We start from the raw sequence: 13,291 nt of genomic DNA, 5'->3' as shown, positions 1-13,291 counted from the left end.
GTCTATCACCTTGTTTCTCTGGTTGCTTCCTTTCAATCCTCCAGTTGCATGACTTATCTTCTGCTGTGTCCCATCTACTTTCTTGCCTGATCCTTTCAGACTTGAATTTCAAATAGCTTTTTCAATTCTGGAAATTCCTTTGAAAAGCTGTGTGTTCCTTTTTAGCATCTTGTTTTCAAGTTGTAATCCCCCCGACCCTAGCTTTCTTTCCCTAACCATGAGCTCCATGGAGGCGAGGTTTTTGGGTTTACTGCCATCGTCACCTCCAGCGCCTCACACCATCGCTTGAAGGGAACGGCCTCCCAGTGTGCTGTGGGATGACTTAGCCCCAGGGGGAACGGAAAATGCTGAGCCCCGGACTGGCCCGCGCGCTTTCCCGCTGTCGGAGCTGCGAGTCAGCTCTCTCAACTCCCGGCAGGCTTGCCAGTCTCTCAGCCCCAGCCTCAGGGAGATGGGCCGGCAGCTCATGACGTCACAGGACTGTGACGCGACCTGGGAGCCCCGCCCCACCCCTCCGCGGTGCTGGCTTGGAGTCCAGCTCTCTGCGCCATGACGTCACAGGCCCAGGCGGGCGGGTTTTGCGTCGGCCCAATGGGAGCAGTGCGCCGGCCTCCCCTTTAAGGAATGTTGTGACCTGACGTCACCCGGGCGAGTTACCTCCCCGAGCCACCGCCGCCAGGCTCAGCTCGAGAACCCGAGCCCTTGAGCGCGAGGCGCGGAGCCCCCGAATCTCAGCCAGAGCCCCCAAGCCACGCGTCCCGGAGCCCCGGCCTGCGCGCCCCGCCGGGCCCGCGCGATGCCCTCAGACCGGCCTTTCAAGCAGCGGCGGACCTTCGGTGAGGCCCGGCGGGCAGTCTGCGGGTGCGGAGCGGGGACACGGGGTGGGGGGGGAGGTGGGAACCACGACTGACCCTGACTGCCGCAGGCGACGTCAGCCCCGTGACGTCAGACTCAGGTTGGACCCCCCCGGGGCCGGGAGGCAGGTTCTGGCCTGGGCCGGGCCTCGCCTCCCAGTCCAGCCGGTGCCAGGCCCTGGGGCCTGACGGCCCCGGGGGCGGGAGCCCGGGGGGCGGGGCCGGCGACGGGCGGGGCAAGCGGGACCTCTTGGCCTTACTGCCTGTCTCCTGTCCGCAGCCGACCGCTGTAAGGAGGTGCAGCAGATCCGCGACCAGCACCCCAGCAAGATCCCGGTGAGTCTCACCGCCCCCTCCCATCCCTGTGGCTCCAGGCCCCGCCCATCTCACGCATCCCCTGCCCCACCCCTAGGTGATCATCGAGCGCTACAAGGGTGAGAAGCAGCTGCCAGTCCTGGACAAGACCAAGTTCCTGGTGCCAGACCATGTCAACATGAGCGAGTTGGTCAAGATCATCCGGTGCGTGGGCAGCAGCAGTCAGAAGGGGCTTGGGGCCTTCTGGGGGAGGGTGGGACTTGGGCCCGGGCTTTGGATCCCAGTCCTAGGTAGGTTGGGAAAGGTCAGGGCTGGGGTCTGTGTCAGGTCAGAGGTGAGTGCCTCCAGAAAGGGCTGGGATGGGGGTGGTCTCAGAATCATTGGGGATGGGGCGGGGGGTGTGGTCAGGGCACCACCCACCCAGGAGCCTGGCCCCTCACAGTTGACATGCCCTTCTGCCACCCCAGGCGCCGCCTGCAGCTGAACCCCACGCAGGCCTTCTTCCTGCTGGTGAACCAGCACAGCATGGTGAGCGTGTCTACGCCCATCGCCGACATCTACGAGCAGGAGAAGGATGACGATGGCTTCCTCTACATGGTCTACGCCTCCCAAGAAACCTTCGGCTTCTGAAGCAGCAGTAGGGGGGGGAGGGGTTGGCCTGGGAATGGGGGGGGGGGGTGCCCTGTCAGGCTCTACCCAGGGAGCTCCTGGCTCCTGAACTTAACGGTCTCTGCCCTGGGTGGGCTGGGCAGGGATGCCGCCTCCTAGCCAGGGCACACCAACCACACCTACTCTGCCCCTGGGTGGGTCCTGGGCCAGTCATTGTTAGGGTTACCCCTCTGGGTGCTGGCTGGGATGCGGGAGGATAAGGAAGAGCTCCCAGCACCCCTGCTCCGTGTGGTTTGTCTTTTTCTTTTTTTAGGCCCCTGCCCATCTGCCCCTCCCTCACCTGAGGCGCTGCCCCCCTGCCTGGACCTGCCCACCCCTGAAAGACTGGCCCCTGGCTCACCTGGTCTTGACAAGGTGTACGGATCTGTGGTCATTGTCCCTCTGCAGAATAAAGATTGCTCAGGCCCGCCTGGCCCTTTGCCTCCAGCTGCTTGGGGAATGGGGGGGGTGGGAGCTGCTGGGGGGTGGGGTGGGAGTAGGCTGCCCTACACCAGTCTCAGCTGGCCAGGGCACAAACTTGCGTGTTGTGGACTTGGGGCTCATTCTAGAAACCCACACCAGTGTGTAGTATACCACGGTGGTGGTAGCGGCCAAGCCCACCCCTTCCAGGAGTGCAGTGTGGGCCCAGGATCGATTTCTTTGTAACAAAAAACCATTTATTAAGTAGTCACAACCTAACAAACCCTGCTCACCTGCTTCTTCCCCTTTCAAGCCTCGGAGGGGGCTCCCCGGTGTGCAGAACCACAAAGTGGGGGTCCAAGTGGAGGAGCTCCTGGCTATTCCCCATTGGCCTTGCTGCCAGCCATGGCTCCTCTCTGGTGCCAGAGATTTGTAACCCTGGACTCGAACCTCATCTGCCGGAGGCCTCCTCTGCTGGCAACTCTGGCTAGGGGGCTTGGCCCAGCTTCTGGCCCTTCCACCCCCTGAGGTCCATGCAGCCCTGTGCCCAGCCAGGCCTACTTGAGCACAAGCATGGCCTCCGTGCCGTCCTTGGCAGTCAAGTAGAGACCATGTGTGAGGTAGTACTCCCGCCGCAGGAAGGCATAGAAGTAATCGGAGATGAGCAGGATCTGGGGGGAGAGAGAAGGTGTGAGAAGCTCTGAGGAACCTACCCCTGAACCTTGGGTCTCTGAGAGGGTAGGCGGGTGTTGGGGTGACCCTGCCCAGGGACTCCTACCTCAGGGCCTACAACTGACCCCACAAGGTCTTGCATTGCCCCTCTCCACCCCTGTGCCCCTGTATTGCCCCTCTCCACCCCTGTGGGGTTCACGCCACCTTCCCAGGCCCTGGCCTCTGCACTCCAGAATGTACCTCTGCAGCCAGTGGCCCTTCCAACCTCACCTCTTGGGTGCCCACAGGCTCCTCCATGGTACAGCTGAGCCCCCGGTCAAAGCTGCTGCTCCCATGGTGAACCCATGCCCCCATCTTCCCTCCAGGTTCTTAGGCCACAGAATAACCTGATACTTCTCCTGGACACAAGGCCACTAAGTCCTGGCAGTTTTATCTCCCAAACTCAGATCCACCCATTTCTACCTGTTCTTACAGCTAACACCCTGGACAAAGCCACTGTCATCGAAACAACATCAATCTCTGCTCTGGGCTCCTTGGTCTCAGGCCTCCCGCACCCCTGACCCCACCAGTCCATTCTCTCTCGCAGCCAGAGGTTGCTTCTCAAAATAAATCTAGGCCTATTACTTCCCAGCTAAAAGTCCTCCAAAGGCTTCCTAGGGCTCCTAGGATGAAGATCAGACTCTTTTGGGGCTCTGAGGCCTTGTACCTGGTCCCTGCCCCATGTGCATGCCTCACCCTCTCACCTGCTCCACCTCACTCAGCTCCAGCCACACTGGCTTCTTTCCTTTTGCTGCAGGATCTCTGCTGTTTCCTCTGCCTGCAATGTTCTCTTCCCTTTCATCCAGCCAACATCTGCTTACCCTTCAGGTCTCAGGAAAGGTCACTTCCTTAGAGAAGCCCTCCCACACTCCCAGATTGGGTCTTGGCCCCATTAACCTCTACTTGGTAACACAAACTCATCCAAATTGCAGTTTTTCTTTCATCTGTTTGACTTCCTGATGATTGTGCCTCCTCCCCTGGACTGGGCAGGGTCCCCGAGGCGTTCTGCCACCATGGTATCCGTGACCAGCTCAGTCGGCCTTTCCTGGATAGGCCACAGAATCCAAAGGGCCCCAGAAGCTCAGTACTATCCCCCTCACAGAAGCCCAGAGAGGAATAAGGACTTGTGCTGTTTTACAATCCCATTCATCCCAAGACTCCCAGTGCCTGGGGCAGGAGGGGCAGAGCCCTGCTGCATGGCAGGATGTGGGGAGAGGGGCTCACAGCCCAATTTCTCAGCCACGTAGAGGCCTCTTAGACCATTAGTATCAACCACCTTGTTGGCATAGATGGGAAGATGGAAGCCCAGTGGAGGAGTGGAGGGGGAACACCCAGCTAGGGTCTTAGAGCAGGTCAGAGGTTGAGCTGAGCCTGGGATCTTGGCCTCTGACCTCCGGAGACACCTGTCCTGGACAGCTTCATACTGTGGGCAGGAAGGAGAACACAGAGGGGCCTGAAGGAAAAGCTGAGGACCTACACCAGAGGAAACTGAGGCACAAAAGGTTCAATAGTTGGCCTGAGACTACACATGAGAGCTGGCCTAGTGGCCGTGACCCTGCAGCAAGGTGATATACCTGGGGCCCAGTCTGCCACAGGGCAGAGAACTAGCAGCTGAGGGTATCCGTGGAGCTGACAGTCCAGGGAGCCCCCAAGGCTTTGCCCCACAGCTGCCCGTGCCGGGCAGTTACCACAGCAAAGGCTGACCTCACATCCTGCAGCCCCTTTCTCACCTAGGCCCAAGGTGTCTGGTCTGGAGCTGTGGCTAAGCTGGGAGCCAGATGTGATGAGGATCATATGCAAAGTCACAATTCACAATAAAACAAATGAACCAACTCCAGTGTCACACACAATCAGCAGCACGAGGATTAGAAAGTCAAAATACAAGGTATTAGGTTGAACCATATGAAATGGCCATTTTGCAGATCAAAAATGGTTGCATATTGGAAAGTTCATATAGTTCAATTTAATATAAAATGGAAAAAACCACAGTATGTATGTTATTTACAAGTAACAAAACAAATAACTAAGCCCTTAGGGAACCATTCTTTTTCCTTATAATCCTTAACATTGTAAATTATGTATATGTATTATATTGATTAAAGAAATAAATTAAAAGCAACCAGCTCATACATGACTGAATAAATAAATGAGAGAGAATTGCTTTTGGAACCGTTACAGAAGAATTCCAAATAACATACCTCACCCAGGAGGTGGAGCTTAGTTCTTCCTACTCCCCACCCTCTGCCCCCAAGGGTGGGCTAGGAGAGGTAACTTACTTCCAAAGAACAGAGCAGGGAAAGAGAAAATAGTAATTCTATCCTGAAGAAGCCCCGCAAACACTGTCTTGAACAAATGAAGGGTAACATCATCATGAAATCAGGTGGCTAGCATGTACCGACTGAGCATTCCAAAAATCCAAACCCCCAACTTACAAAAAGAAAAGCGCAAGAAGTCCAAAATGGGGACACTGTATAAGATACTTGGCCAGTGCTCCTCAAGACTGTCCAGGTCATGAGAAATTAGGAAAGACTGAGAAAGCAGGCAGAGGACATGGGGGAGACAGGACACTTAAATGTAATGTAGTTCCCTGGCTTAGATCATGGGTGTGGAGCATATGGGAACTTTCTATATCTAAAGTTATTCTGGAATTTAAAAGTTTATTTTAAAAAAGCAATGTGTTATTATCTGCAGCTATATAAATGAATCTCAAAAATATTTTGCTGCTGGGGTACCTGGGTGGCTGAATCAGTTAAGTGTCCAACTCTTGATTTCAGCTCAGGTCATGATCTCACAGTTCATGGGACTGAGCCCCACGTTGGGCTCTGAGCTGACAGCATGGAACCTGCTTAGGATTTTCTCTCTCCCTCTCTCTCTTTCCTTTCCCTAATCACGCTTGTGTGTGCATGTTCTCTCTCAAAATAAATAAATTTAAAATTTTTGCTGAATGAAAGGCAGCTTCAGAAAATGTACATGTTATGGGTATTGAGGAGGGCACCTTTTGGGATGAGCACTGGGTGTTGTATGGAAACCAATTTGACAATAAACTTCATATATTGAAAAAATAAAAAAATGATAAAAAAAGAAAAAAAAGAAAATGTACATGTTAAGATTTGTGTTTTTCACCTTATATAAATTTCATATAAGAAAAATGTAAGTAAGTATTGAGCTCTGGTTAATAATATACATGCTAAGATATTTAGCAGGCAATATAGTGATATCTATACTTTGTGGGTTTTTTTTAAATTTTATTTAAATCCAAATTAGTTAACATATAGTGTAATAATGATTAAAATAAGGGATTGAGGGATGGATAATTTGTGATCACAAAAGTATAGTAAAATGTTAACGGTAGAGTCTAGGTGGTAGGTATATGGGCGTTTAATGTTAAATCTTTCAACTTTGCTGTGTCTGTGAAAATTTTCATGATAAAGTGTAAGGGGAGGGTGGTATGGAGGGAAGAGTCCTGTGTGCCAGCTTGATCTGTCTGGAACCAAAGGTCAGTGTTCCCGATTGGGTGACCTGACCCTGGCCTATGGGGAAGGCATCTTGGGGACACCAGGCTGGCCTGGAGGCTTGGCTCTTTGAGACACCCCTAGCTAGTAACAGGCTGGCCAAGACAACCTCCCTCTTCTGACCTTGGGGCTTTCCATTTGGGCTAAGGAGCAGGGATTTCAGGCCCTGGGATTCAAGCAACACAGCAGCTACAGATCCAGAGCCCCTCTGCCCAGTCTAGGTGGGGGAAGTTGGGCAAGGAGCAATGGAAAGAGCATGGACAAGTTAGTGGTTGTGTGACCCTATGTAAGTCACTTTCCCAAATCTAAGCTGCATTTTCCTCATCTGTAAAGTGAGTGATAAAACTAGTTTACTCACAATGGTGGCTCCCCCAGTCTTTGCTCTGTCCCTGTGTGTTTTCAGAGACCCGAAGAACAGCCCATTCTTTATTTTTATTTATTTTTTATTTTAAGAAGACTCCATGCCCAATGTGGGGCTCGAACACATGACCCTGAGATCTAGGGTCACATGCTGTACTGACTAAGCTGGCCAGGCACCTGAGAAGCCCATTCTTTAAAGTGGCCCTTAAGAGCTGTGGCTGGACTCCTTAGCTTCTCTCTTGCCATCAACCAAGTCCTGCCAATCCCCTTCCTCAGACTTCCAACTCAGCCTCCTTTTATCCCTCCCACTGCCACCTCTTTCTGGAAGGCCTCCTGCATCCTCCTGGCCCCTGAGGGATCTCTCTCAGGTTCTCAGTGTCTGTCTGTCTGTCTCTCTCCCTCTCACTCACACACACACACACACACACACACACACACACACGAAACCTTCACTTGTCTGCTCAGAAGCCCCCAGTGCCCCACTCTGCCCCGCACCACACCCACATGGCCAAGGAGCCCTGAACACAGCCTGGTCCTGAAAACACTTTGTGGCCACACCTCACTGCCTCAGCTGGAATGGCTCTTCCCACAAAGGGCTCCTGCTTATCCCTAGAAAGGAATCATCTGCATCTCCTGCCCCAGATTCTTCCCTAACCCCATGCTCAGTTATGTGATCCCTGGGATGAAGTCACTTCCTGTTGGCCTCCCAACCAGATGGGATGGCATCTGCTCCAGCTCTGTGACCCCAGACCCAGGAAAGGGCTGGCACTCTGGGAGTGCTTTGCTGGTCCCCTCCCCCTTGTGAGGGCTCAGTCAGACCACATTTCTCTCACTGGCAGCCATGACGGTTCCAGCACTATCTTTTGGGCCACGATGAAGATTTAATGAGGTAGCTGATAAAAGGATGGCCAGTGACAGGGAGAGGCACTTCACAAGTGGAATAAAATGGTTAGAACATGCTCTATTACAGGGTGGGGAAGTGGAGAGACAGGGAAACCAACAACTTCTGGGTAGCTGCTCCAGACCAGGCTCTTTAATTAAAAAAATCATTAGAGGGTTGGGGGATGGGCAAAATGGGTGAAGGGGAGTGGGAAGTACAGGCTTCCCATCATGGAATGAAAAGTCACAGGAATGAAAGGTACAGCACAGGGACCAGTCAATAGCACTGTAATAGCGCTGTATGGGGACAGATGGCAGTTACACTTCTAGGCACAGCATAAGTGAGCTGTCCAATCACTAGGCTGTACACCTGAAACCAATGTAACATTGTGTGTCAACTGGACTTGAATTTAAAAAAAGCACATCACTGAATTTTCACAACATTCCGGGGTAGGGTTTATAAGCCCCACTCAGAGATGAGCAAACTCCAAGCTCAAGGGTCTTGCCCAGGGTCACATGGGAGTAAGGGAAGCATTTGGGCTGCAATGCCAGTCCTGCCTGAGGCCCAAGCCCTACTTCTTCCCATCCTCCCCACAGCCCCTCCCAGTTAAGGATTCTGGGGAGCAAAAGGTCTGTACCTGGGTCCTGTTATGGGCTCATGCTGGCCCTTGGTCTACACTAACACCCCTGATGAGGCTGTGCTCCCAGGCCCCAGTCCTGACACTTAGCCAGGAAGAGAGTTTTTTGGGAAAAGGCAAAATAAGTATCAGAGACATCCGAGGCAGTGAAGGCTGTTACCTCGGTGCGTCTAGAAGCTGTGGGGCTCACAAGAGCAGCCTCGGCCAACACTGGCACCTAGGCTGCCACTTCCCAGAGAAGCAGCTGCTGTCACCCCAGGCATGTCGCAGTTCCCCAGGTCTACTGCTTGGGCTGGAGATGCTGACACTGGACAGCTAACCTGCACCTGCGGGAGCTCACGTGGTTGTTTCCATCAACAATCAAAGCACAGCATCCTCTGCCCACACTGCCTGGGGTCCAGGAACGTGGGAGCCAGAGGGGCCGACGGCTGACTCGTGGAGCTGGACGGGGCTTTGGCGTGACCCAACCCAGGCCTGAGTGGACACATGTGGGAGATGATGGCGGAGAACCGAGCTCCACCCTCTATCTCTAAAGATGCAAAGTAACAGGAAAGTCACTATACCTCCGTCTTGGGGTCTGGAAGGCCACAGTGTAAGACCAAAGCCGGTATGATGGCAATTATCATCCAGGTGGCTCTTTTCAATTCACAAAAGCTTTCCCCACCCAACTCTGTACTGAGTCCTCACAGCCACCCTTCTTGTAGGCAGAGAAACAGAGGCCGCTATCACCTCTCACCAGATTTAAACAGCCTCCCTGGGCTCCAGATTCCAGCTCACACCCCTCACCTCTCCCCCTCCTGGCATGGTGAGGTTTTCCAAGCAAAGATGGGATCACAGTTATCCTCAGCCTAAAACCACAGACTCAGCCCAGTACTCAGCATGCTAGGGCTCCCACCCTCTGGCAGGGCATGCCAGCCCCGCAGAACTGCCTTCCACACTCCCTCACTCATGCTCTCTTCCTCCCAGGTCTCACCACCCAGAGCCAGGTTTGCATCTACCTGCCCCGGGGATGCCACGTACAGGCTGCCTCCCCACAGAAGCTTCCTTACCCGCCTCAGCTCTGAGCTCCCCAGCCTCTTTAACCCATCCACAGCACCACCCAGCTGCCCTGACCCTGACCGGTTCCTTTTCTTTCTCTCCCACAGACCTTGGGCTCCGAGGAGGCAGGGCTGTGTGTCATTCACACTGTGCTAGCAGAGTGCCTGGCACATAACAAATGCCCAATATATACAAATAAATTAATTAGGCCCAAGAACTTATGTGACTTGCCTAAGGCCAGCAAGCCATGACAGAGGGGCTGGGAGTCACCATCAAGGCTAGACCTCCAAACCCAGGCTTTCTGCTGGCCTTGCCCCCCTATATTTAGCTCAGGCTTTTCCTGTCACTCTGGCTGTAGGAGGAGAGAAGGCAGGGAAGGGCCTGTGAGAGCCACGCTTGGGATGCTGAGCACAGAGTTTGAAGACAGGAGGGATGAAGGAATGAATGAAGACCTGGCAAAATGCCACCTGGAAGGAAAGCAAAGTAAACACACACACTGAGCTGGACGACAGCAAGGGCTCCAGCCTGGGCCACAGGCCCCTCGTGTCAGGAGGAAGACCTCTTCCCCCACCGCCCCACACACATACCCTGGATCTTGCAGTCAGGACCACACACAAAGCACGGATTAAATCTGAAATGGGCCCTGGCTGTCCACAAATGGGGGCTATGCACCACCCAAACACCGATGATCTGCCCAACATGTCCCCAGACATTTATTTCCTCATTGTCCCATTACCCAGAATGACACACCAGACCAACTGAAAGGTAATTCCAGGAGACAGGACTGTGGTTTCATTTGTGCTGGAGCAAATAAGCCAGTCCTGAGCAGGACCCAACATGTCAGAAGGCTTGTGGCAGGACCCCAGGGCTCCAGGCTTCCTTGAAGACAGCAGAATGGCCAAGGCAGGGCCAGCCTAGGATCTACAGGTTCTGTACTACAAGGAGAAGGGATCAGAGCTGGCAGCCTATGGTGAGGAGGCAGCAGTTCATGGACCTGCTGGGACACTCTCTGGACACTGGGGATCCATTTTGGACGCGGACACAGAACAGGAGCGGGGCTTTCAGGGTCAGCCACGTGGGGTCTGGCTCTGACCCCCTAGGAATCCAGCAGGACCTGCCACAGGCCCAGCTTTGTCCTAAACAGATACTAGGACTGGGAGGTTAGGGTACACAGGATTATACGGGATCACTGGTCATAAAATGTGGTTTCGGATTCCAGCTCATTCCATTTATTTATCAATAAACAGTCACTGAATAGTCCTGGTGCTGGTGATACACTTGTGAAGAAGACAGACCTAGAGCTGCCCTCATGGAACCTCCAGTGTAACAAGAGGACACGACAAATGAACATAAATAAACACACCCCTCAGAGCTTGGGGACTTCCAGGCCTCCATTTGGTCATTTGTACTGGTGCCTCCCTCAAAAGGCAGTTATAAGGGGACTAAGTGTATTCCTTATTATACAAGAACAAAGAAAAACAGCTTAAGAAGCTATCAGGAGGGGAGCAGCTCCATCAACTGTGGTGAGGCACTTCCCTCTTATACAAACAAGAAAAGATCACCAAGATGTTTTATTGAAAGGAAAAGAGTCATACTTCATCATGTTGCCAATAATAAAACACACACACACAAATAAAGCTCTTCTCCAGGAGCACACAAGTACATGGGAACGTACAGGGAAAGGTCCAGAAGGCCACACAAGCACATGATCCAGAAGATTAAAGGGATCATACGGGCCTGGCTCCTAGTAGGCACTCTTTAAACATGAGCCACTATTAATTATAATTTTAGGGGGAGATTTCCTTATGTTTCCTGTTTTTAAGATGAATTAGGGTGAGTCGGATGTTTTATCTTACTCCTTTAAAAAAGCTAAATTTAAACACGTTACTTTTTGTTTATATATAATCTTTGATGACTATTTTTCTTCTGCTGGTTGCTGACCTGCAGAAGAAAAGAGTTTTGTTTTTTTGTTTAAAAAAAAAAAGGGAAGAAGTTTGTTTTGTTCGAATGTTTCCCTGGGAATTTGCTCTGGGTATCTGAATAGCAGGTCACTGGTGCTACTTCTCATGTTAACATATGATAATAGCAACAGGACCTACACATGCCCAAATCCAGGGAGGCTGGGTTGTCATCCCTGGTTTTAAGAACACTACAACCCAATAAGTCAGTCAGAGAAAGACAAATATCATAATTATGACTTCACTCATATGTGGAATTTAAGACACAAAACAGATGAACATAAGGGAAGGGAAGCAAAAATAATATAAAAACAGAGAGGGAGACAAATCCTAAGAGATTCTTAAATACAGAGAACAAACTGAGGGTTGCTGGCGGGGTGGGGGGGATAGGCTAAATGGGCGAGGGGCATTAAGGAGGGCACTTGTTGGGATAAGCACTGGGTGTTACATGTAAGTGATGAATCACTAAATTCTACTCCTGAGACCATTACTACACTATATATTAACTAACTTGGATTTAAATTTAAAAAATAGTAAGTTTAAAAAAATTTTTTTTTAAATCAAAAAGTTTTCTGCCCATAAAAAAAAAGAACACTGCAAATCAAAGAAGTCAAGTTACTTGCTGAAGGTCACACAGTGAGGAAGTAGAAGAGGACCTCAACCAACCAATCTACCTCAATCTCTCCTCCTCCCCCACCTTTCTTACACATGTGCATGAGCGTGCATGCACTCACACCCTATGGATGTTTTACTGTTGTCATTTCCTGGTTACTGACTCTGAGGCACAATTATAATTAACAAATGATCCATGCCACATGCTGAAAAATACTTAATGGCCCCAAGGGGAAAGGATGGAGCCTAAGTCACTGGTTTATCTGCCAGTGTAACTAAGAATTTACCAACACAGATTGTTTTTAACAAAGTGTGGCACTGACCAACTCAAACAGAGCAGGACTTAAAATCTGTGAGTCAAGGTGGTCTCTGCATTCAGCAATGATGGACTGGGCTCCTGATGCCTGCTGAAAATCCAGCTCTTCCCAGGACAGCTTGATCAGTCTTGCCCAGGGAGGGGAGAGGGAGGACCAAGAACTCTAAGACATCATTCCAGCTAGAAGAGCTGAAAACAGCCAGCTGTGGGATTGAAGGTATGTCCCCAAATGCCATACATCTCAATGGCAGCACTGACTATAGGTCAGATGGAAGTGGACCTGGCTTGAGCTGTGGAGGACATGTAGGGGCTTCATCAGCCACAGAGACCAGGTTCTGGCAGAAGCTGGAGAAGGGTTAAGGACAGAGCTGCTAGCCACTAGCCTCTGCCAGAAGGGTGCCCTGGCCCCCAACCTGCCCACTTCCCAGACCTTTCACTCTCCAAGTGTAAAAGGCCCAGCTGCTACTCCTTGCTCCCCAGGGCATTCCCTGACCACTCACAACAGGAAAGGTTCCCTCTAGATTCCTCCAGCGGTTACTCTCCCCACTTGGCCATTAATCACACAATGTTCTCCCTGGCTATCTTTGTTTCATTCATTCATTCAACAAGTGTTTGCTAAACACCTGCCCTCTGCCAAACCCAAAGCTGCCTGCAGTGGGAAGGACAGGCAGATCTCTGCTGGCAAGAAGCTTACAAGCAGGTCTGGTCTGGGAGGCAGAGAGAGAAGCAAGTAATGTAAAGTTACAAACTGGGATAAGTGCTTGGAAGAAACAAGCAGGGGGCTAAGAAGAGACAGTGAGGCAGGGGAACCTTGTGGAAGGTCTTTTTAAGGAGCAGATACTCAACAGTTTACTAAAATTCTAAATGTCTCATATTTGTCCTCTGTTGCTCCCAAACAGCCTGAAGGCAGGTGTGTATAACCCTCATGAGGGGCACTCTTCTACCTCAGTCAATCCTCCAGGACAGGGACAGGACTTGAGTGACTGCCTTGGTGAATAAGTGCCCCATGTGATATGTCCCTTTAGTGATC

At 51.7% G+C, this 13,291-nt stretch overlaps 2 protein-coding genes across 4 annotated transcripts in view; one reads left to right on the top strand and one right to left on the bottom strand.

The window, feature by feature from the left end:
• Positions 1-576: 576 nt before the first annotated feature.
• PIGU (phosphatidylinositol glycan anchor biosynthesis class U) overlaps positions 577-13,291 on the bottom strand; it is an 83,999-nt gene continuing 71,284 nt past the window's right edge. For 2 of the 3 annotated variants that reach the window (XM_053200047.1, XM_053200048.1), the window contains one exon: positions 577-2,908. In XM_053200047.1, the coding sequence (XP_053056022.1) occupies positions 2,238-2,908 (671 nt within the window). In that variant the 3' untranslated portion in view covers positions 577-2,237. The remainder of the gene's footprint in view (positions 2,909-13,291) is intronic. The other variant, XM_027069906.2, reaches the window with a different exon arrangement.
• On the top strand, positions 694-2,252 carry MAP1LC3A (microtubule associated protein 1 light chain 3 alpha). The gene is made up of 5 exons (XM_027069908.2): positions 694-836; positions 1,135-1,190; positions 1,267-1,373; positions 1,637-1,806; positions 2,092-2,252. Exons 1-4 carry the CDS (start codon positions 797-799, stop codon positions 1,797-1,799), a joined length of 366 nt encoding a protein of 121 aa, XP_026925709.1. The 5' UTR covers positions 694-796; the 3' UTR covers positions 1,800-1,806; positions 2,092-2,252.

Source organism: Acinonyx jubatus, chromosome A3 (assembly GCF_027475565.1).
Source record: "Acinonyx jubatus isolate Ajub_Pintada_27869175 chromosome A3, VMU_Ajub_asm_v1.0, whole genome shotgun sequence".
NCBI lineage: Eukaryota > Metazoa > Chordata > Mammalia > Carnivora > Felidae > Acinonyx > Acinonyx jubatus.
Note: the sequence above shows the minus strand (reverse complement) of the source record. Positions and strands in the feature narration are given on the sequence as shown.